This window comes from Equus caballus, chromosome 1 (genome assembly GCF_041296265.1).
Source record: "Equus caballus isolate H_3958 breed thoroughbred chromosome 1, TB-T2T, whole genome shotgun sequence".
NCBI lineage: Eukaryota > Metazoa > Chordata > Mammalia > Perissodactyla > Equidae > Equus > Equus caballus.
Genome location: NC_091684.1, coordinates 117,079,109 through 117,102,129, shown reverse-complemented (window position 1 = coordinate 117,102,129; position 23,021 = coordinate 117,079,109). Strand labels below are relative to the sequence as shown.

Below are 23,021 nucleotides of genomic sequence, written 5' to 3'. Positions count from 1 at the left end.
TAACTCAAATAATAGAAGCTCAAAATCTCTAGTAACTATTCTTAGAAAGATTTGAGATGCTCTTTTGTCCATGAAACAAGTACAGAATGCTGTAAGAAGATACAGAGAACAAGATCTCAAATATTGAAACTATGACTATCATATTAAAACCATGTGATAAAAGGCACCATAAACAAACAAAAATTGACAGAAAAAAATGTTTACAAGTCTAGTAAACAAAAAATTTTAAGTCTAAAATATATTAAATATATATTAATAGACATTAAAATATATTTTAAAAAATAAAAACAAAAAGTAAGTAGAAAAATGGACAACACTTAGAAATGAGGCTGTTAACTGAAGGGGAAATGCAAATGGCCAGTAGGTATGTGATAAGATGCCAAGCCACACTGGTAATGAAGGAAATGCAAATTAAATCTACAGCATAACATTTTTTTCACCTATTAGATTAGCAAATAAGAGGATTGATAATTTCGAGTATTTAGAAGTCTGTGAATAAACACGTATTCTCCTATAATATTAGTTGACTTAGATTTTAGTTAAACCATTATGGAGGGCAATTTAGCTGTGCATTTAATATTTAAACTGCATGTGTATTTGACCCAGCAATTCTCACAGCTGGCCTGGTAAGACTTTGTATATATGCACAAGAAGACGTGCAAAGCTGTTAATTGCAGTATTGTTTCTTTCTTTTTTTTTTTTTTAGCATCTTTGTAGAGATATAATTCAAGCACCATAAAATTCACCCATTTAAAATATACAATTCAGTGGGTTTTAGTACATGCACAGAGTTTTGCAACTATCACTACAATCATCCCAAAAAGAAACCTCACACCGATTAGCAGTCATTCCGCATTTCCCTCCTACCCCAACCATAGGCAACTACTTTCTGTCTATGGTAAACATTTCATATAAGTAGTATCATACAATATGTGGTCCTTTGTGACTTGCTTCTTTAACTTGACATAATATTTTCAAGGTTCATCCATGTTGTAACATGTATCAGTGCTTCATCCTTTTTATTGCTGAATAATAATCCATTGTATGGTTATATCACATTTTTTAAATACGTTCATCAGCTGATGGATATTGGAGTTGTTTCCATGTTTTTTGGCTGATAATGCTAATATGAACATTTGTGTACAAGGTTTTGCATGAACATATGTTTTCATTCTTCTTGAATATGTACCTAGGAGTGGAATTGGTAGGTCATATGGTAATTCTGTTTAATTTTTTGAGGAACTACCAAACCCTTCTCAAAAGTGCCTGCAACATTTTTGTAGGGGAGGAAGACATTTCCTCTACCCACTCTGGGTCCTTCTGGCCAGACAACAAATTAAATTCACATAAGACAGAATAGCAGGAGAAAATTAAACAAAGCTTTATAACATTTATACATGGGAGGGACTGAGGCAAACTGAGTAACTCACCAAAATGGCAGAGGTCTCACCTTAAATACCAGCCTCAGCTAAAGACAAAGGAGGATGTTTGGGGTCGGAGGAGCCAGTTATGGGAGATTACCAGACAAGCACAGTAAACAAGAGTAAGGTTATTAGGTAGATTTATGTCCTTACCTTCTGCATTGGTAAGAGTTTCTAGAGATAGGGTCATCCCCCCTTCTTTCTGGTACAGAGAGGGAAACACCCTTATGGATGGAGATTTCCTTTACAAATCTAAGTGTCTCTTACAAAGGGTAACTTCTGTTTTTCAGGGTTTCTCTCATGTCTGCAGTTTTTAAAAGTAACAAGCCCAAAATAATCCTCACGCCAAAGAGACATGGCTTGGAGTGGCCAATTCCAATCCCCCACATTTTACATTCCTACTAGCAATGAATGAGGGTTCTGATTTCTCCACATTCTCTCCAGCACTTCTTATTGTCTGTTGTTTTTGTTACAGGCATCCTAGTGGGTCTTTTCTGTATGATCTGAGGTAGGCATCTACTTTCATTCCTTTGTATGTGGATATCCAGTTATCCCAACACTGTTGGAAGCACTATTCTTTCCCCCATTAAATATCCTTAGCACCTTTGTTTTTGAAACATCAATAAATGATTTATTTTCAAACTTTGAATTATATTCCATTGAAGAAATGTTTGTCCTTATGCCAGTACCGGTTGTCTTGGTTATTGTAGATGGCTGGAAAACTTTGAAATCACAAAGTATCAGTTCACCAACTTTGTTCTTTTTGATTATTGTTTTGGCTATTCTGGGTTCCTTGCATTTCTCTATGAATTTGAGGATCAGCTTGTTATTTTTTGCAAGAAAAAAAAAAGAACCAGCTGGAATTTTGATAGGAATTGTATTGAATCTGTAAATCAATTTGCAAAATATTCCCATCTTAACAATATTGTCTTATCCATGAACATGGAGTGTCTTTTCATTTATTTAGATCTTCTTAGATAAAATGTTTTTTAGTCTTTGGGGTAGAAATTTTGCACATCTTTTGTTAAATGTATTCCTAAGTATTTTATTCTTTTTGATGCTATTTAAGTCAAATTGTTTCTTTAATTTCATTTTGAACTGTTCATCCCTAATATATAGGAATGCAGTTGATTTTTGTATATTGATCTCATATCCTGCAACCTTGCTGAACCTGTTCTAATAGATTTTAGTGAATTCCATAAGATGTTTCTATACATAAGATCTTGACATCTGCAAAGAGAGAGAATTTTACTTCTTCCTTTCCAATCTGGATGCCTTTTAAAAATCTTTTTTCTTGACTAATTGACATAGAACTTCCAGTACAATGGTGAACAGAAGTAGGAAGAGTGGACATCCTTGGCTTCTTCTTGATCTTAGTGGAGAAAGCATTAAGGATTTCACCGTTGTCTGGTATTAGCTGTGGGGTTTTTGTAAGTGCTCTTTATCGGGTTGAGGAAGTTCTCTTTTATTCCTAGTTTGTTGAGTGTTTTTATCATGAAAGGGTGGTGTTGAATTTTGTCAAATGCTTTCTCTCCATCTATTAAAATGGCCCATGTTGTTTTTGTCCTTTATATAGTAATTACATTGATTAGTTTTTATATATTAAACCAACCTTGAATTCCTGGGGTAAATCATATTTGCTCATGGTGTATAATCCTTTTCATATGTTGCTGGATTAGATTGCAATATTTTTTTGAGAGATTTTGTGTGTGTGTTCATACATGATACAGCATTGTTTCTAATAGAAAATTTTCAAATAACATAAATGTCAATCATTAGGAGAATAGTTACATGAACTACATAGCAGTTGAAATGAAAGATAAAGTAAAGCTATACAAACTCACATGGATAGATCTCTAAGACATATCATGTTTTTTTAAAAAAGTGTAGTATAGTACAATATTTAGTCATAAGTTATTCTTAACACTTATGTAAAATATAGAGAAATATAAATATGAAAATACTACACAATATATTTTTTATTGTGTAGATATATGTATAAATAGTAGAATATCTGAATGAATGTACACCAAACTGATAATGACAGTTCTCGCAGGGGAAAGGAGTGGGATTAGGGAACTTGAGAATTACCAGTATTACTACTTTTTAAAATTTTTTTAATTTTTTTTTTTTTTTTTCGGTGAGGAAGGTTAACCCTGAGCTAACATCTGTTGCCAATCTTCCTCATTTTTTTTTCCTCCCCAAAACCCCGGTACATAGTGTATATCCTAGTTGTATGTCCTTCTAGTTCTTCAATGTGGGATGCTGCTGCAGCATGGCTTGATGAGCAGTGTGTAGGTCTGCACCCAGGATCCAAACCTGCGCTTCCTGGGCCACTGAAGCAGAGCACATGAACTTAACCCTTACGCTACTGAGCCAGCAGCTAAAATTCTTGCAATGAGAAAATACAAGTGTATTTGTGTAAATTTTTTACAAAAATAAAAATAGACTTGCTGATACACATAAACCTGTGTCCTAACAAATTTTACAATAAACCAAGGAAAAGTCCTGTTAGTTCTCAACACTATCTTGTCCCTCCCTACCACACAAACCTACTGTGAGCAGTTGGTATAGTCAGAACTTGTGTCACTTAAAGATTAGTAATAAATTTAGAAAGAGAATCAGCACAGGATTTATACAAGTATACTGCAACAGGAAAGAGGTAAAGAGACAAGGAGAACAAATGACTGATAAAAAAAAAATTACCAGCAAAATGTTACCAAGGAGAAGATGCAAATTGTGACCAAATGTTACTGCCATAAATTCCAAAAACTGGTTAAACAATAGCCTCAATAAAATAAGAACTTATAGCTAAGATACGGGACCTCAAGGAAGATACAACGAAGCAACAGAGGGAGATGAAACATGCCTTAGCAGAGCTGAAGAAAGATATACAGGAATAAAGTAAATCCATCGCAGAACCAAGTCCACATGGAAGCAAAGGAAAGTAACACTGCTGAGAACACAATATGAAGCGTGAAGGACAGAGTTGAGAAAAATGAGCAAAGCAATATGGAAATGAACGAAGAATCAAAGGATAAGAAATTAAGTACATGCTATGGAAGAAAAAGGAGATCAAACATAAATAATTTGATATCCCTGGAAAAAAAACAAAGAGACCAGAAAAATATATTTAAGTATAATAATAGTATAGCCTTGTGTCCCAGGAAACATTTACACTAAACTATGACTAGCCTATTAGATTTTAAAGGTAAGAATCCTTTGAGTGTCTCATCCAAATTTTAGGTAACCTAATAAATGGAAAACACCAGATTGACCTTAGACTTCTCCACACTAGCATTCAATGGCGCAACTTATATAACAGCCTCAGAGAAAGACAGTGTGACCCAAGAATTTTATACCAGCCAAACTGACATGCAACTATAAGGACAGTGAACCATAATCTTTTACTTTATTATATTTCAGAAAATATAATTCCCACAAGCCCATCTCTAAGAGAACAAACTTGGGGCAAGCAAGAATTTTTTGGAGAAACTGTAGCAAAAGGACATAAAATGAACATTGTTTTTTAGGTCTAAGACTAAAACAACTACAGGAATTATCTTAGCAAAAGATAAATGTTATAAACTAATACAACATAGGAATAATGATACAATAAGAGTGGAAATGGGATGTAAGAAAGTGGAGTGTGGAGTAATCATGCTGATTTTCCATGTTTTAGTATCAAGGGATTAAAATACTGCACTTACAACTGATGTCACATAATAGAAGTGTAAATATAATTAAAAGTTTACAGGAAAACATCAGAATGAAAAGGAAATAACAATTAACTAAACGTATCTGTGAAAGAAAGACAGAGGTAAGATACTGACTCACACACACGCCGTGTTGCCATGACCAGTGTGATTACAGTTGCTCTGCTCTGAGGCTCCTTGTGCTGTTTGGAAGGAAAACAATATGATGATCTCTGTAGATGCAGAAAGGCACTGGATTAACTTCAAGACTTCTTCATAACAAAAGCTCTTAACAAACCAGGATAGAAGGGGCCTTCCTTAACCGGATAAATGAAACCCTTCACATTCTCAGAGCAGACATCATTTTCGGTGGGAAAACCTTGGAGGCATTCCTGTGAACTTTGTGAATGAGACAAGGATGCCACAATCTCGTGTTGCATACAACGTGGTTTTGTAAGTCCCAACAAGAATGGTGAAAGGAGAAGAAATTAAAGGCATACAGATTGGAAAGAAACAAAGCTATCATATGGACAGATGTTTCAGTTAGCTACATAGAAACCTAGCCAAAATACACATGTTATTATAAAGAATAAGAGTGTTGGAAAGCAGCTAGCTACAGGATATAGTGTACAAGATATATTGTACGATATATAAGATATACGATATACTGTCTACCTGTCCTTTTATAACTTTTCAATTTTGTACCTTGAGCAAAACTCTATTTTAAAGTTGTCCTTGATCTTTCAAAAACCGTGTACAATATCCTAGTTATGTAAAGTGATGTGTGTATGTTCATATGCATTAAGAAATGCTGAAAAGGCTGGTCACCAAAATATTAGTTAAGGGTTATTTACTTAGTGCCATGTGGTATGGGTTGATTTTGTTTTTCCCCCTTTTGTAGTTTGAATTATTGTGTACTATTTTTATAGTAAAAAAGCCATTTTTACTGTGAGAAAATGAGGAACTAAACCCCTTAAAATAGATATTTCCATAATCCCTATGTAGTTGGGGCCCAGAAATCTCTCATTTTTTAAGCTCCCCTGCTGGTTCTGATGATCACATTTGGGAACCACAGGCCTCACATTCAGAATCTAATTTGGGATCATCATCTAAATTGCTGAGGCAAATGCCTATTACCCTTGTCTAAAACCCAAATGAAAATCAAAACAAAATGATTACCAGCCTGCATTTCAGAGTCTCACCATAACATTGGCCCATTTATTGACACAATTGCCCAGTTAACCAGGCATCAGCCACTCGCTGACCTCCTCCCTGGCAGCCTCAGTCGTGTCCTCCCCAAATCTTCACTAACCACCTGCTGTTCTGGGCCCGGGCGGGGTCAGGGCATGGCCAGAGGAAGGCCCTGGTCTCTGAGGGCCTCCCACTATACTTAGAAAAGGAAGTGGAAAAAAGTCTGCGCTGTGATAGCTGCTGAAATGCCCAAAGGACAGTGGACGCAGGAAACAGTGGGCAGTGTGTTAAGGCAGTGGCTTTGTCATAGGGCAGGTCGCTTAGCTTCTGCCGTCATCCATGGATTCAGGGAAAGTATAAAGTCCAGCAAAGAGCAAAGGAACCTCCAATAAATGAAGTGGGTGGGGCACTCCACACCCATCCTCCAGGGAGGTACTGTTCACACAGAATTCCAGGCTGTCTCAGTCAGCTACGGCTGCTATAACCCAGTACCACACACGGGGTGGCATAAACAACAGACATTTATTGTCTCCCAGTTCTGGAGGCTGGACGTCTGAGATCAAATTGTCTACAGGGTTGGTTCCTTCTGAGAGCCATGAGGGAGAATTTGTTCCAGGCCTCTCTCCTAGCTTCTGGTGGTTGGCTGGCAATCCTTGGCATTCCTTGGCTTGTAAATGCATCATCTTGATCTCTGCTTCATGTTTACATGAAGTTTTCCCTGTGTGCATGTCTGTGTCCAAATTTTCCCTTTTTATAAGAACACCAATCATATTGGATTAGGGGCCCACCCTGCTCCAGTGTGACCTCATCTTAGCTAATTACATCTGCAATGGCCCAATTTCCAAATAAGGGCACATTCTGAGGCACTAGGGGGTTTGGTTGCCAGGAGAGATGACACAATTCAACTTTTAACACATGCAAATGGCGCTCTCTGGGAGCCAGGAGATTCTGGCCATGAAAGAACACTCACTCCTTGTTAATTGACTATTTTGATTTCTCAGAGCTGTACCAGCCCACAGTGTCTGACATTACCATGGGGGGTATGGTAAGGTCGACTTTGGTAGGGGATGCTGCGTGGGACCCTGATCAGGGGTGGCAGTGTGGTTCACCTCTATATTATTTGTTACCACAGGTTATATTGAAGCCGCCATCATTCCAGCTGGAGCTCGGAGGATTCGCGTGGTGGAAGATAAACCTGCCCACAGTTTTCTGGGTAAAACAAAAAGGATTTGATTCACAATTTATGTTCTGAGAATTGATTTCGACAATCAGGCTGGTCATTCAGTTCAGCATCATTCTCCCAGGCCATTGGTTTTATACTCGTATTTTAGGTGTAATGATATAAGTAATCAGAGTGGACCAAACAGTGCTGTCATATTTGGCTAAAGTGCAGCCACCTCCAAGGTGGAGGGTGGCAGGTGATCAGTAGGAACCACCAGCTTTGGACAGACAGGAAGGTGACAGAAGAGTGAAGGAATACGTGAGGAACTGGGGTAGCGTAAGTCCCCCAAGATAACACCAGGAGAGCTCAGAGCAGTCTTAGTCTGGGCAGTTGCCTAACTTGCAGAAACCCCCGGCAGGCTGTCAGTGGCTCTGGGGATGATTCTTTTGCTGGAAAAAGAGTAACAGCCCTAAATCTCATGGAAACCCAAAAGAACGCTGATTTTCACTAAGTACTGTGTGCTCCAAATTCCTGGTGGCCAATTCCATGGACTTCAGGCACAGACGCCTGTGTCTTTCTGTGGAAGGATTGGGTTCCATTCCAGACTGGTTTTCCTTACCTTCTACAGAACCATGCTTAGAGCCTAAGAATAATTGTTCAGTTGAACCCCTTCTTAGCCATAGAAAACCCTCTGAGTGTATCCTAAGCTTAACTCCCAGCTTCCCCGTCAGCCCCTGCAAAGGTCAACCTGGCACTGGAGCCACAGGGTAGAGTGCTGAGTTGACATGCCTAAGTGTTCTTTATGTTGCCATGGCAGCAGCCAGCAGGGTGCCCAGGAGCTGCCTCTGCTCTGAGTTCACTGGGATGGGACTTGCTGCGACCACGTCCTCCCGCCAGCCCTACTCCCATGTTCTTGTCTCGGGTTGGATTTCACGCTGGAGGTGGCTGCTCTCCTACCCAGGTCCCCCCTCTCCTGGGCTTCCTCATAATCTCTCAGTCTTTGTTGCAAGGTGCTGTTTGAGATTTAAAAAAAACATGTGAGACATGATCTCTCTCTGGCTCCAAACTTAAGAATTAAGTTGTTTTGGCTAAAAAGAAGTTACTCATGAAACGCTTTTATTTCAACTTTTATCAGTCATAAAAAAAAATTACATCTTTATCCATGTTGCTGACTTTGTAGATAAAAACGTATCTAAGTCTGTCTTTGAAATGCTCTCTATTTTAGAATTCAAAGTCTAATGAGACAGACGGAAAACAAACCTCTAATAGGCAAGCTTAGAATGAAGAGCACCATCCTATTATTTAAGAGTTAGGAACCACTTACAGACACTAGGATGATCCCCCCACACCTACCTTGGGGAACGACAGGACTGCGGACAGGAGTTCTTGTTTCTAAGTGCCCACACCGGGGCTCACCAATAAGCAGCCCTCTGGGGCTCCGTACTGTGTGCGGCAGCCCTGTCACCTCCTCCGCAGCTTTCTCATCTGCCCTCCGCCCTGCCTCCTTGAGACCGTAACAGCCACTGCTGCTCCTGCTGCCAAGGTAGGACTTTGCTGTCCCTCAGGTTGATATCCATGTTGGTCTTCATCAGTGCTGTGGTTTTTCCCACCTCTACAGTGTGGACATTGTCCCAGTCTAGCCTGGCACTCTTCTCCGCACTGTGCCAGCTGTGACTCTACAAATAGAACAGTGCTTATAAATGCTTTCTAAAACAGAGCCTTGTGCTGCTTTTGGCAGCTTCTTCAGAGTGACAGCCTTTTTACTAAATTCTCAAAGAACCCGCCCCACCCCCCCACCACCGTCTTTCTGTTCACTTAAGGAAATTGGGTCAACTTCACCACTGTTTGCTTCAGAAGGCCCATCACCTAGTATCACCCCCAAAAGTTACCCTTTCCAACTGGTACATTGGCCCTCCCCTACCTGGAAAGGACATTTTTGCTCCACAGGGGCACCAGGCCTATTTGGGAGGCTAACATCACCTTTGACCCTTCTCTTATCCAAAAATCATAATCCCAGTGTTCCAGGAGCTGGTGCAATTCCAAGGTTAACTTATTGGTTCTTCCATAGAGCACCAGCAGGTGCCCTTGTGAGTAAGTCCCTTGGCTTCCAGTCCTGGCTTCTGAGACTTCCCAGCACCATTCATCCACCTGACCCCAGCCCCAGGTATCTGGCAAAAATAAAAGCATTATCTCTACTTTTCTGTGGCAATATAAGAATGACAGAAGGATGTCAGAATCCTTTAGATCACTCAACTTCTAATTCCTATAGTAAAAATGAACTTTTCACTGGAACCCATTTTAGGGCCAACAAGTAACAACTAATGGATGCTGCCCAGGGGAGCTAGCTCTCATGGTGGTCCCTCTTAGCTCCTGAAGCCTGAGGGCCACACATGCAAATAATAACACTAACATCAACATTAGTGGCTCCCAGTCATTGAGCCCTGCTCTGCTTTGCAGACCTGACCGCTAATGCCCCAAAGGTACTGCAAAGCATCGCCATGCCTGTTTCACCGAAGAGGAAACTGAGGCTCCAGGGGTTCAGTAGCTTGTCCAAGCTCATCACTTCATCTGGGCCTTCTGCAGTTCTTGGAGCCTCCCAGAATTGCTCTGAGGTTTACAGTCGTGGCCAGAGATCAACGGATGGGGACAATTTTTCACTGGCGAACACATGTTAAAGCTGCCCATTGCTACTGCCTCATTGTGTGGACTTCAGAGAAGCAAACGTCCATCTCGAGGAGATTGGCTCAATGTCTCAGGGCAGCTTATCAGCTCACTGGAACTCCATGGGAGGTTAGAGGCAGCCTTTGTCCCCTTATCTTATCCACAGTTCATAATCCCAACATTCCAGGGCCTGGTGTGTGCACAAGGGCAAATCTGAAGGTGGTCCCTGCTCATTATGTTTCTAAAGTTAGTTCAAACAAGCCTTGTTTCCACTCAGGGCTGGGTGCTTTGGAAGTCAACCCAGTGTAACTTTGAATTACTCTCACATTTGCTGGGAGCAGTTCCTGAAGAATTTCACCCCACCTACCATTCAGCCCACGCTGCCTGGCTTTCTGCTCAAAACCACCTGGAACAGGAAATGCCTCTGCAGTTTGCATCCATAGCTAAGAACAGAGCTGGCAGAACTCCTAGTGGAAATAAAAGGAGCTGACTCAATGCCAGGATTAGAAGTAGGTTGACTGTGGGTCAAGTCTTCCAGTGGAATCCAAGAGGGAGAGACAAAAAGAAGCCCAGCTTCTCACTGCGCCATGCAAGAGGAGGGCACGTGAACAGGGGCAGACTTGTTACACCTGCCTCCAGCCAGCTCTAAAGAGGAGTTGTGCCCTCGCATCAGGAATGCCCCCTCCCTGCTCCCTGGAATGACTCATGATCTTCTCCCACAATGCCGGGAAGTCCAGGGACGATGTATAAATGTCCACAGGGAGAATGAAGGCCCCAGGATGAAAATGGACATTCAGCACGTGACCTCACCTCCTAGGCCCTTGAGGAGGTTTTGTTCTGCTATCTGGCAAGGGAGGAGCATGTACCCATCCTTGTCCCTGCAAAAGTCTCTCTAGCTGTTGAGAGGCTTCTAAGCAAAACACTGAAAAGTGAGCACTGTTGTATTTTGGACAGTGGTTTAAAACATCCAAGCTCTGACCCAGGCAGAACCGGCACGTGAAAATGTCCTCCCCAGCAAATCAGAACTTAAGACATCACAGATGGAATCAAATCACTCAGAATTCCATTTGTTCTTAATTCTATTATTTGCCTATCAAATCAAAGCATTTGTAATCATCTTAACAGCCCCTGTTGAGTTTCTAGGTGTGAAAAGTCCCCATTTCAAATACAAATTAATCTCAAAATACTTACAGGCAAAGGGGGCCTGCGTAAACCATTGATGCCCAAGGATTGAAAGAGACAGGAACTTGTGGGGCCCAAAACTTGTTTAATTTGGGGGCCTTCTTTAAGAAAAAGAATACAACCTTTTGTACGGGGCCTTGGAAAGGACTTGTGCTTGTGAGGGCCCTGCAGCTGCGGCCTCACAGGCTCTCACAAACCTGCTCTGTGAAGCTGCTCGGGGTGGAGGCTGCTGCAGGTGGGCCAGGGGGCGATCAGCATTCTGGCTCTCTGGAGCTGACGTGACCCCACCAAGTGGCTTTCTCATTGGACTCCACACTGAACCTATTTATTCACTGCTAATAACGATCTTGATATTCCATCAGAATCTCTGAGGCTGTTGTCTCACCCTTTTGAAGGAATGTCAGGTCCTAAATTCCGATTTTAGCAGGAAGTTCCCACGTCTCAGCATGGATCACAGCAACCTGCAAATTTTGATTCTTGCTGACTAAATTATACCAACATCAGTGGGTTCAAAGTGATCCCTGTGCTTTTTGGAACTGCTGACCTACTTTTAACTGTGCTTGTCTTCCTCCCACTGCAAGATGCGTGAAGGATCGTGGTCATGATCAAACTGTCCCAAGGAAGGGGTGCTGCTTTCAGCTGGGAAGCCAAGGAGCAGTTGGAAAGCTGTGTGCAGGGCCTGGAAGCATGCACTTGCTGTGCAGCTGGCCACAGGCAGAGCTCGGGCATGCAAAGCTTATTCTTTCTGAGGCCGTGAGAGCACCCCCCCCCCCCAACACCTCAAAGGTGTGATAGTGTGAGATTTCACCAACTCAGCAGCTGCAGACCAGACCCTCCAAGGCAAAGATAGGTGCCTTTGGAACCCTTGGGGGTGCCCCAGCAGCTGTGCGTGGCTTGGGAGAGCTGGTAGTTTGGAGCTCTTCTTGGCTCTGCATTCGCTGAGGTCACGTGGATGACTTGTATCTGCCACCCTCGTGGCATTTACACCTTGGGTAGCAACAAGCACTGTAAATCTAGGCTTCCTTCCCCAGAGGGCTTGTCACCAGCGCTGCACTATCTGCCTTGTTCCTCCCCATCCAGCTGCTGGCCTTGTTCTAGAATAGGTGGTTAGCCACAGCCTGCCTCTCTCATTTCCCTTCCTCTTCTTCCTTGACCATATCTGCGGCCTCCCCTGACCCACACTGCAGACCACCTCCTGAAATGTCTCCTCCACCCACCTCTCCCAGCACACCCCCTACTGAAGCAAGACCCTGCTCTGGGGATCAGAGGCTGGCATGCCCCAAGCCCCCACTGGCTCTACATCCCTCCTCTCTATCATACCCACAGCAGGTGCCTCTGCCGACAGAATAGGGGCTCCCAGGCCGACCCCCACTCTTCTGTGGTGTTTCTGTGGAGAGTTTTATAATCATCCCCAGATGTGCCCTCCTGCACTCTTCCAGTCCTGCCCACTCTTGACCTCCCAGATGTTTGACTTTTGGCACAAAGGTGGAGTAGTTTTCAGTTTATAATTAAATAAATCACTTTAAAGCACCTTAGAAAGAAGGCCCGAGAAATGCACGAGCAAGGCCAGGTGAGAAAGAGCCACCCCTCCTGAACGTTAGTGCTGGACAGGAGCAGAGGCCTGGAGACAGCAAGGCCTGGACAGAGTATGCTGGGCCCTCCAGGCTCAGGGGACGCTAAGCTCACGTAAGTCAGGATCCTGGGGTGACTTCTAGGAATCCATACTAGTAATTTTCTTTCCTGCCCTGCCCTGCCTCTATCATGGTTAATATTTTTAAAAAACCAGCCTTCAAAAGGCACATAGGAAAGCCAAACCCAGTTCTCAGTTGCTGAGCATTGGCTTCAAGCACTGCTGGATCCAGAGGCTTAAAATGATGTCATGGGAAACATCTGTCTCCATCTTGGCACTGCTGTCTTCTCTCCATGGACTTGAATCTGGGGGCATCTTCCCATGTACTGGCAGATCCAGACTTTCATCGAGTCTCTGGGCAACCCCCTGGAAAGAAAGCTGCTTCTTCCCAAGGTGAAAGTCTTGGAATTGACTCTTACTGTCCAGGGTTGGGTGATGGGCCCATGGGCTGGGGTGGAGTTTGGGGTCAGCCTCACAAGACTGGAGGAAGAACATATCCCCAGAGGAAACTCTGAGTGTTGTTACTTGAAGGAGAAATAGATGCAAGGCAGCCACACGCTGGATGTTCACAGCAGCCATAAAACAGGAGCAAGGTCAGGGCCCCGACTTCTAAACCAAGGCCCTGGCCCAGGGCGCTGAATGTGGGAGTCAGCTCATGCACATGGATAGGCCGAGACAAGGGGGAGAGCAGCCGCCCCAGCGTGCCTCTGGTCTTTGTGTGGGAAATGGGTTCTGTGGGGTCGGCGCAAGCATGATGGTGGGCAGCATACAGCTTTAAAGAAACTCTCTGCTCAACTCTCTGACTCCAAGTTATGAGGGGTCTCAACATGCTCCAGTATCCCCTGTCCCAGCAACAGTAACAGCCATCTCTGTCCTCCTCCCTTCGTAGTCACTCTCCGTCTCTCACCTCCTTTTCCCAGTCAAACTCCTGAAAAGAGTATTCCTTCGCCTCCCACTTGTTTCTCCACACAGGGCAGAGTGCCTCCCCTACCCTCACCACCCCCACCCCCGGAAACTCACCTTGGCAAGAGCAGTCATGGCCTCTGAGGGTCAGGAGCAACAGTCCAAGCCTGCCCACGTGCTCCCGCCCATTTCCTCTCCCTACTTTTCTTGCAGTCTCGGCTCAGAGGGGCCTCTTTCAGAAGGCCTTCCCGATCTGCCCCAGGCCCTGTCCACACAGACGCGGGGCCTAGACTCGCCTCTGTCGCAGAGCTGATGAAATTGTGTTGTGTCCATCTGTTTCCTCACCTGTCTCCCACACGCTGGGCTCCTGAGGCAGGAGCTGTGTCTTCAGCACCCGGCTAGAAGGCCCTCAGGAAAAGGTGAGGGACTGGGCAGGGGCAGTGGCGCTCCCTGCGCCTCCCTGACTTGTTCTTCCTGACGCGTGTCTTAGAGGACTGTGGCCCCTCATTTTGTCTCTCTGCTACTTCCTACCAGCCTGCACGGATTCCTGAAATCAAATTTACATATGCATGTGCAAGAGACAATCTTCCAAACCTACTGAGAAGTTGAAAGGACAGTGAATATCCGTATAGCCTTCACCCAGATTCCCCAGTAATTAACATACAACTGTGTTTTAGGTTATAGGTTCGCTGGAAGCTTTGGAAATCTGTAAGGTTAGTTATTTTTTTAAGGGTATAGAAAACATGAGCCCCTGCAGCCATATGAGCCTAGAATTTGTTCTCTGAAAACAAGTATGACATTTGCACATTTCAAAAGTGTTTGTCATAAAACTCTAAAGTGATACTCTAACCTAAAGAATGTGGTTAAAATTGCCAGAATAAGAGTGCTGAGCTTGGTATGCTTCGATTCAGGTCTCCACTCTACAACTTAATAGCTGTGTAACTTTAGGCAGGTTCCCTAACCTCCCTGTGCCCCCATTTCCTCATCTGTGAAAAGAGGAAAATAAGCCTTTTCCTTAGAGAGTTGTTGGGAAGATTAAATGGGTAAAACCAGAAAATGTGCCCCTTAAATGGTGGCTTACAGGTGGTGGCTTAGGAAGAGAAAAAGGAGCAGAAATTGTGAGTATCCCAACCGTCTCACTCCCTTTTAGTAGCCAGGAAATTTCAATAGCGGGTAGCGTTTCTTGAAGGAGAACATTTGGTTCCAAGTGGCAGAGCTTTCTCTCTCTCGGCCTTCCCCGGAGTCCTGTAATCCTCAGCCGCTCACTGTGCACAGCCACCCTGGATGTGAAGCCCACCTGGAAGCCGCTCTGCTGGAACACGGCCCGTCCCACTTCTCTCTCGGTTTCTCTTGGCAGTTCCTATTAGCAAGGAGTCCTGAGCACGCGTCTGTCTGCGTGTGCCAGACAAGCCTGGCTGGGGAGGAGCGAGCACTGGGACCCTCAGGTCCTAGAGACGAGGGGGTGGAGGCCCAGTGAACTGCAGCTGCTTGTGGCCTGGCCAGGACTGGCCCTACCAAGTCCTAACCCAGCCTGGGGCTCATGAATTTAGGGCTGACCAAAGCCCCTTTTTCATTTCAACTCTCATTATCCAAAATAGATGTTAAATGAGGGCGTTTTGTTTCTGGCCTCAGTAAGCAGAGAGTAGGGAACGGGGCAGAACCTGATTTCGGTGATGGTGGACTGAGCAGGGTCCCAAAGTGACAGAGCATTTGGGGCGTCAGGGACTCCAGCGGCACTTGCAGAGAGCATGGCATGGGCTCAGGGCGTGCTGGGAGTTTCACTTTGTGAGTGGCACAAAGACTTCTCACCTATTGTTGTTTGCCACCTTCTCTTAAATGCCAGAGAAGGTTCTAGTTAGTTTTTTTCTTTCCTAGATAGCAAAACAAAAAAAAACAGAATTTCTCTGCAGCGTGCTCTCCTCGTGAGAACAACATGACTCCAAACCTAAGTGAAGAGACAAAGTCACTGGTGAGCACACAGATAATAAATACATGGCCTGCATGGAAAACCAAACTTTTGCTATGGCCAGTCAGCAAACCGTTGATTCCTTTTCTCTTCCAACACATTTTGTACCGAGTGGAGGTGTGAGCGAACAAAGCATGAACCTAAAGTGCACAGACCGGTGTGGGAGGGCCCCCACCACATCTGTGGGCAGCTCAGGCTTACAGACTCTAATATTCAATAGAAAAATGATCATTTCATGAAGAAGCATCGACTTTACTCACTCGGCGCTGTCAAATCTTTAAGAGATGTGAGGATTAGGCTGCCCTCTCTAAAAAGCCCTGGGTAAGTAGCAGTAAAATGCATTGAGGAGTGTTCCTAAAGCAGCAAAACCCATTTTGTAGCTGTGGACATATTAAAATAGTGTTCATTCATGGCAGAAAACCCTCTCCTCTGTCAGTTTAGGGAGATGTGATTGGCTGTGGCTGTCCCCGTCCTCCCTGCACCCTCACTCGTGGCTGTGGATTCTGAGATAGGCAGCCCAGGCTGGAGGGTGCCTGTCAGGGCAGCTCTTGCGGAGGGTCCTGTGGCTCCTGAGCTCTTGACTCCCTGTGAGCCAGGCTGCTGTTCTCAGGACACAGGAAGCCTGCCTTCTCTCCCTTCAGGCCTCCCTCCTTTCCTGGTGGAGGTGGAAGCTGAGACCTCTGACCCACCCCTCAGGACACTCAGATTCCCTTTAAAGATAGAGTGACTCCCCCTTATTTCATGGTGTTCCATTCTCTTTCCAGCCCTCAAAGACTCCAATAAGAGATCCATCAACAGTGACTGGAAGATAGAACTCCCCGGAGAGTTCCAGATCGCAGGCACGACCGTCCGCTACGTTAGAAGGGGCCTGTGGGAGAAAATTTCTGCCAAGGGACCCACCAAAACACCCCTGTACCTGATGGTAACTTGCTGTGCTTTTGCATTTGCCTTGAGACTGAGGCTCAAAGGGGTTTTCGGGTTTACTTCTTCCCCAGGACCTTGTGGGGAAGAGATGCACCTGGTTCCTGGTGGTTTACCTGGCCACCTGCTGCTCAAGCCTGTCTCTCGGTCTTTTCTTGTCTAATCCCTTTCACCACATGCTTCAGAATCCTCCCCTCTCCGAAGTTCACCGTGGCCCCGCCCTGGCACAGCGCCCATCTTTTTAACAGGGACCGCCTCCAGGAGGAAGTGCTTAGCCACATGGCAGCCGGTGAGACTTGGCCTCGTTAAGCGGGCAGCGCCGCTCGGCGTCTGTGCTTTTATATCAGATGGCATAGATCCGCCCCGCAGTTTGTATATCCACATTGGAAACTACCTTTTGGAAGTGAACTGTTGACTCTATTTCCAAGCCAACTTCACTCAGATTTTCCAGTCTCGGCTTGCAACAAACGTTCAGGAATCAGAAGGGAGAACCAGGTTCTACAGGAATATTTACTCCCCAGGGGGAATCAAGAACCCTCTGCAGTCAGGCCAGATCAGGCACCCTTATCTTACCTGTTGTTTCAGGGAAGACCCCATGCAAACCACTTAAACAGCCAGCTTTGCATCCTTTTAAGAATATTAAAGATCTCCGGAGAAAGGAGTGCCGCTGTTTCCTTCTCAGGGTCCAGGAGTTTGCATGGCTAACTTCTGATAGCTCGTGATTATTGATTCCATGTCTCCTTCCAAAGAATGGGATCTGGGGCAGCGTGTGCGTCCGTAATCAAAGCACGTTTTGTCTTCAGTGCTTGCCAAAGTCTCTGCTAGAGGAAGTTCTTTCTCCCCGTGAATTTGTGGTCTCTAGCAACCTGCAGCTCTTTAAGGTTAGGTGACACCCTAAAGATTCCCTGGCCACCCCCTGAGGAATCTCCTGAGGAGACCAGCTCTGCCTGTGAGCATGGCACCAGTACGGGTATCGCCCGTGGTGGCCCAACCCCGTTACGGTTTCTGACGAGAGCAAAGTGAACCGGTTTCCATGCATGACTTAAACTGTCCAGACATACATCAATGGAACACTCAGCCCACTAGGTCCACTGCCAATATATTGGTCCCAGTTGGTTTCTGGGACCCAAGAACCTGTACCTAAGCCATTTCTTTGTGATTAGATTGTTTCCTATCTAAGTCATTAGATTGTTTCCTAGTCCAAGTCCAGTCCTGATTTAAAAGCAGTTACTCAGAGGGGCTGAAAGAGAGAGGAAAGACAAGCTAAAACTCGTAAAGCAACATCACCTGTTAGCATGTGAAGTTGCTTTCTCTAGCAAACACCAAGGTGGGAACATTCCCTTTCTTTCCTGAAAGTTTTCATAAACTGGATGAATGGTCAGCCCATTAAAGCAGATGCACAGCCTGGATTCATTCAGACCACAATAAATAAACCCAGCAAAACTGCCACAGCTGAAGTTCCAGCTCTTTTTAATATTAATCGCTTTTGTCTCTTAAAATACGATTGTTACTTCAAGTTTTTAAACCTAGAAATGAAAGTTGCCCTTCTGCCTCTAAATATAAGTCCATTGTCCCCAGACCGGGGTGGGCACATTGCTTGCAGGGTCAGGAGCACCCATAGAGCCACAGGGACCTGCATTTGAAACCAATTATGCACACGCACACAAATTATATGTGGCTGCAAAATTGCATGAAATTGGTTTCATATGGATTCTCGATTCACCGGTCTTATTCCCATACTGAGATAATAAAGATCTTTTAAAGGGTTTTTTGGTTTTTTTTTAACTGGAGGCATTTTTCCAAACGCATTACTGCAAGTCTGTTTCTTGGAGAGGTGGATGTTTATGCAGTTCGAACTGCTCTTAGCACCCCACCCCCACCCTCACCCTATAACTCAAGCCCTTGGAGGGCTGGGAGAGGCTTGGGAGGGAAGATCCTTCCCGTCATCTGACCTGCTTTCCACCTGGCCTTCCCTAAGTTAAGTCAGGTGGGTCCTGCACATTCCACCATTAGCTCCCGCTGGCCCACTCTTGAAGACCCCCCCAGCCTGGAAGTGAAGGTGCTAGCTGCCTAGACCCAGCGTGCCCACTGGTTGGAAGCCTGGCCTGAGGACACATCACCCACAGTCAGGCCACATTAAGCTCCGACAAGAGGGTTTGTTTTACAGCTTATGTGTAGAGAAATGAAGCTGGTAGAGCACCGTCCTTACAGGGCTTGTCACATGCCTTACCAAAGAGCAGACCCATCCATCTGCTCACTCACCAAGATTGCAGACACAAGGGTCCCCAAGCTGCAGGATGGCTGCCCACCCCTCACTCCCAGCTTTAAGGCCTGAGCCAGGCCTCTGCCACCCCATGGGCATCATCATCATCCTAGCTCCCATGGCAGCGAGAAGGCTCATGCATCCTTGGACTCCCAAACAGGCATTCCCAAGGCTCCGCTTGTGTGGGCTGGGTTTGCCCTTGAGCCTGCCTTACACATAGCAATGATTAGTGCTAGGGGAGTGGAAAGTGAAGTTCATTTTCAAAGTAGGGTAACTCTACTTGTTCAGAGTAAAAGGTAGTATGTAGTATATTTTTAGGTATAAGCAGTATGTTTGTGTCTTTCTTGCCTGCAAGGGCAGCTTCATGGGTGAGTATGCGGACACAAGTACTTTTCTCTGCATAGAGCAGCTCTCCAAGTAGGTGCAATGAGAGCCCACAGAAGTGCTTATCCCAGAATTCCTCATCTAAACCAGTCCTCTCTCCAGTGGGAGAGAGCAGAGCTCCCTCTGATGGTTCATGTAGCTTCTGCCCCCAAGTTGAATATCTGAGGCACCCAAGACTGAAATAAAGGAGCTCCCCTAGGTAGAACCTATTTTGAAGCTCAGAAAAAAACTGGTTACCTCTGGTAAGGGCGACAGCCACAGTGTGGCTTGGCTTGCAAATTCAGCGACCTTGTGGGCTTTCCCTCCATTTCAAAGTGGCCTTTTATTTTGCTGCTGATCCAGGTGTTGTTATTTCATGATCAAAATTATGGAATTCATTACGAATACACTGTTCCTGTAAACTACACTGCTGAAAATCAAAGTGAACCAGAAAAACCCCAGGACTCTCTGTTCATCTGGACCCACAGCGGCTGGGAAGGGTGCAGCGTGCAGTGTGGAGGAGGTGAGGAGCTGGGATCGCGGACTCGTTGGGTGTGGGTTTTGTTGAAGGAAGGAGTGAATTCAGGGCACTTTGCGGCCAGTGCGCAGGACATGGAAGGGCTGGCTACGTAACCTGTATTGCCACGGGGACTTAACCACGTCCCGCTGCAAATCTCTCTGCAGAGCACTTGGGCAGTGTTCCAAACTCCTGCACATTGGAGCTGTGCCCACACAGCTGCTCTGCCTGTGGCCTGGGGCCCCGACTCTGACCTGTGAGTGGAGGCCTGGCCTACGCACAGCTACGTCACAGGCGTGACTGGTGACCCTGGGAATGAACAGAATAGACCTCCATCTGTTGCTGCTTGGTGGAGGGGCAGGAAAAGATGCCTCTGGCTCCCAAATACCCTTTTCTCTTTGCCGCAGTAACCCCACTAGAGGATACAATGGAAAGAAAAAATCCTGCAGGTCCGGTGAAACATTCAGAGCATGATTCCTGGCTTGGCAATTCGCTTTCGTATTTTAGCAAATGACTTACCCTCTATATACCTGAATTTCCTCACCTCTAAAATAGGGTGAGCAGCCCTCATCCCCACAGCAGGGAGGAGCCTGTCATACTGCAAAAATCAAGTGAACAAAAGGCATCATATTTATTACTGTGCTGTTTGGGAGAAACAATAGGAAGCCATTCTGACCTCTTAGCCAGAAGCCCCTAGTTCAGCGGAATTTGTCACTCTGACAGGGTGCACAGCAGGGACATGGGAGGTGGGGCACAGGATGAGTAGATTTTGATGGGCAGAGTTAGGAGAGAAGATTGACCTGGCCGTTGGAATGCCAACCCAGAGGGTGGGATCGCAGGGTGGAACCTGGGCATGGCCCCACCCATAGCCAGTCCTGACCGCTAAGCTGACATTGTCAGATATCCAATATGCAGGGAGTTGTTTGCTGTTTAAGGGACCTGTCTCGTTTCCAGTGAATAGGAATTAAAGCCATGGCATGATTGAGTCCATCAGACACTGCCAGGGTCAACTGTGCATTCCTTCCCTCTCCTGCACATCTTGGCTAACCGCCCTCACTTTTTGTTCTCAGCCTCTTCCTGAGGCAGCCCTGTGGCAGTTGGCGTATCCTCAGGATTCCACCGTCTGCCCTGTCGTCCTCCTGCTCTGCGCCTATCCCTGCGAGTCCCCTTCTCCCGCAGCTGTCCCTCCGTGCTGATGGCCCTCCAGCCTCCAGATCCAGCCCACGCCCATATCCCTGATTGCACCAGACTTATCCTCTTGGGCAACTTGCTGCAAACTAAGCATGGCCCAAATGGCACAGTTAGCAGGCTCCCCTCCTGGGGGTGGGGGCTGTTCTGCTGCTGTCATGCTAGCATCTTTTATGACACCAGTGACTCCCAGCTCCCTTTGTCAGACTTGCAGCCAAAACTGAAATCTGGCCTGAGGCGGCTCCATGCTTTCTGTAGTCACACAAGGCTGTAGTTACGGGCAGTAGGAGCTGACAGTATAGTTCAAGATTCCATAATTTTTTGTTAGCTCAGGGCTAATCTTCCTCAACAAAAATGAAAATTGGCAACAGATGTTAGCTCAGGGTGAATCTTCCTCAAGGAATCAGAAAAAAGATTCCATAATTTGGAGTCATCCCTACATGACAAATTCCCCAAGAGACAGACCCATCAAGGAGTCTGGGATCCAAACAGTTGTGCTTGACATCCTATTAATCTTTTTTTGCCGGACTTCCCAAATAATAATAACAACAGGAATATAGCTAGCTCTAAGTGTTAACCCCTGCCAGGCTCTGTTCTGAGCACTTCATTTGTATCAATTTCTTTTAACCATCCCCAAAGCACCCTAAGGAACAGGGAGGTTAAGTGAACCAGCCCGCTTGATGAAACTGAGGCTCAGAAGCATGGTGGCTTACTATCGATCAACCTTATGATCACTGTGATAGTGGTTGCCAAGCGAAGTTTGAACCCAGACAGCCTGGATCCAGAGGCTGCCCTCCTAGATCCCAGTTATTCGCCACTCTGACAAAGTCATGGCCAAGTAGTGTAGGGTGCTTTGGGAACACAAGAGAATGGCTGCATCCAGTTGGAGTAACCGGTTACTGAAGATTCCCAAGAGCAGGTGATGCTTGGGCATAAGTAGCAATTGGCTGGATAGACAAGTTCTCAGATTGGCTCTAGAATGCCTCCCTGGAGGATGCGGGTCTGTGTGTCCTTCAGACTGGCCTCCCTGTTCCTTGCTTCTCCCTAGCAAGTAGGAATTCTGTAATAAGAAGCCATGATCTCTGGTGAAAGCTGAGGTACAGATATTTAATCGAGACCAGATCTCCATAGACGTAAACATCAAATAAACAGATAAAGAGATTGGCAATGGCACCTAGACTTCAGTGGTGAACATGACACAGTCTACACAATTTGAAATATGATGTACACCTGAAATTTATATAATTTTATAAACCAATGTGACCTCAATAAAAAATAAAGAGAGAAATTGGCAATCTTTTGTGGAAATTAAAGACCTGAATCACAACTTTGGCCTGGATGAATCTCAATCTGTCCAAGGACACAGCTGATCTGAGGTGTTGCTTCTTTCTGATCCTATTCTGGAATTTTTCTCCTGCCCTACACTGCCCTGACCATGTCTTACACACTCTCATCACTAAGATTACAGTTCTCCCTTCCTGACAACCAAAAAGGCATTACAACAGTCACTTTAAGTGACAAACTGATCAAAAGATGTACCTGAATGCGCCTCCATAAGTGTAAACAAATGCTCTTTCCAGGTGTGTGCAGCCACAGCCTCTCAGTGCCCTGTGGTTTGGTTTCCAGGGGAACGCAGAACCATCGTGTCCTGCACGCAGATTGTTAACAAGACCACGACTCTGGTGAATGACAGTGATTGCCCTCAAGCAAGCCGTCCAGAGCCCCAAGTCCGAAGGTGCAATTCACACCCATGTCAGTCACGGTAAGGAGCTGGTTTCTTAAGCTTGGACCTGCCAGAGTAGGGGCAGAAGGCCTTTGAACGGGGGAAGTGAGCGGGACACACAGTTAATACCACAGTACTGCTCTGTGCCACGTTCTGTTGTTATTGCTGAGTGATTTCTGATTACTTGAAATACCGAATTTCTGGCTACTAAGCTAGAAGTCTGATGGAAATGTAC

General features: G+C 45.3%; 1 protein-coding gene and 1 long non-coding RNA gene across 13 annotated transcripts in view; one reads left to right on the top strand and one right to left on the bottom strand.

Moving 5' to 3' along the window:
* Positions 1 to 23,021, top strand: part of ADAMTS17 (ADAM metallopeptidase with thrombospondin type 1 motif 17) — a 338,494-nt gene that overhangs the window by 249,017 nt on the left and 66,456 nt on the right. For all 11 annotated transcript variants that reach the window (XM_023651365.2, XM_023651360.2, XM_023651364.2 and 8 more), the window contains 4 exons: positions 7,440 to 7,520; positions 16,576 to 16,733; positions 19,722 to 19,881; positions 22,690 to 22,825. In XM_023651365.2, coding sequence (XP_023507133.1) covers positions 7,440 to 7,520; positions 16,576 to 16,733; positions 19,722 to 19,881; positions 22,690 to 22,825 — 535 coding nt within the window. The remainder of the gene's footprint in view (positions 1 to 7,439; positions 7,521 to 16,575; positions 16,734 to 19,721; positions 19,882 to 22,689; positions 22,826 to 23,021) is intronic.
* Positions 1 to 23,021, bottom strand: part of LOC138924287 (uncharacterized) — a 70,654-nt gene that overhangs the window by 14,197 nt on the left and 33,436 nt on the right. Inside the window, exon 1 of one of the 2 annotated variants that reach the window (XR_011439208.1) lies at positions 8,823 to 9,141. The exons of the other annotated variant lie outside the window; for it this stretch is intronic. This is a non-coding gene — a long non-coding RNA (uncharacterized lncRNA). Of the gene's footprint in view, positions 1 to 8,822; positions 9,142 to 23,021 lie in introns of those variants that run through there. 2 annotated transcript variants of the gene reach the window in all.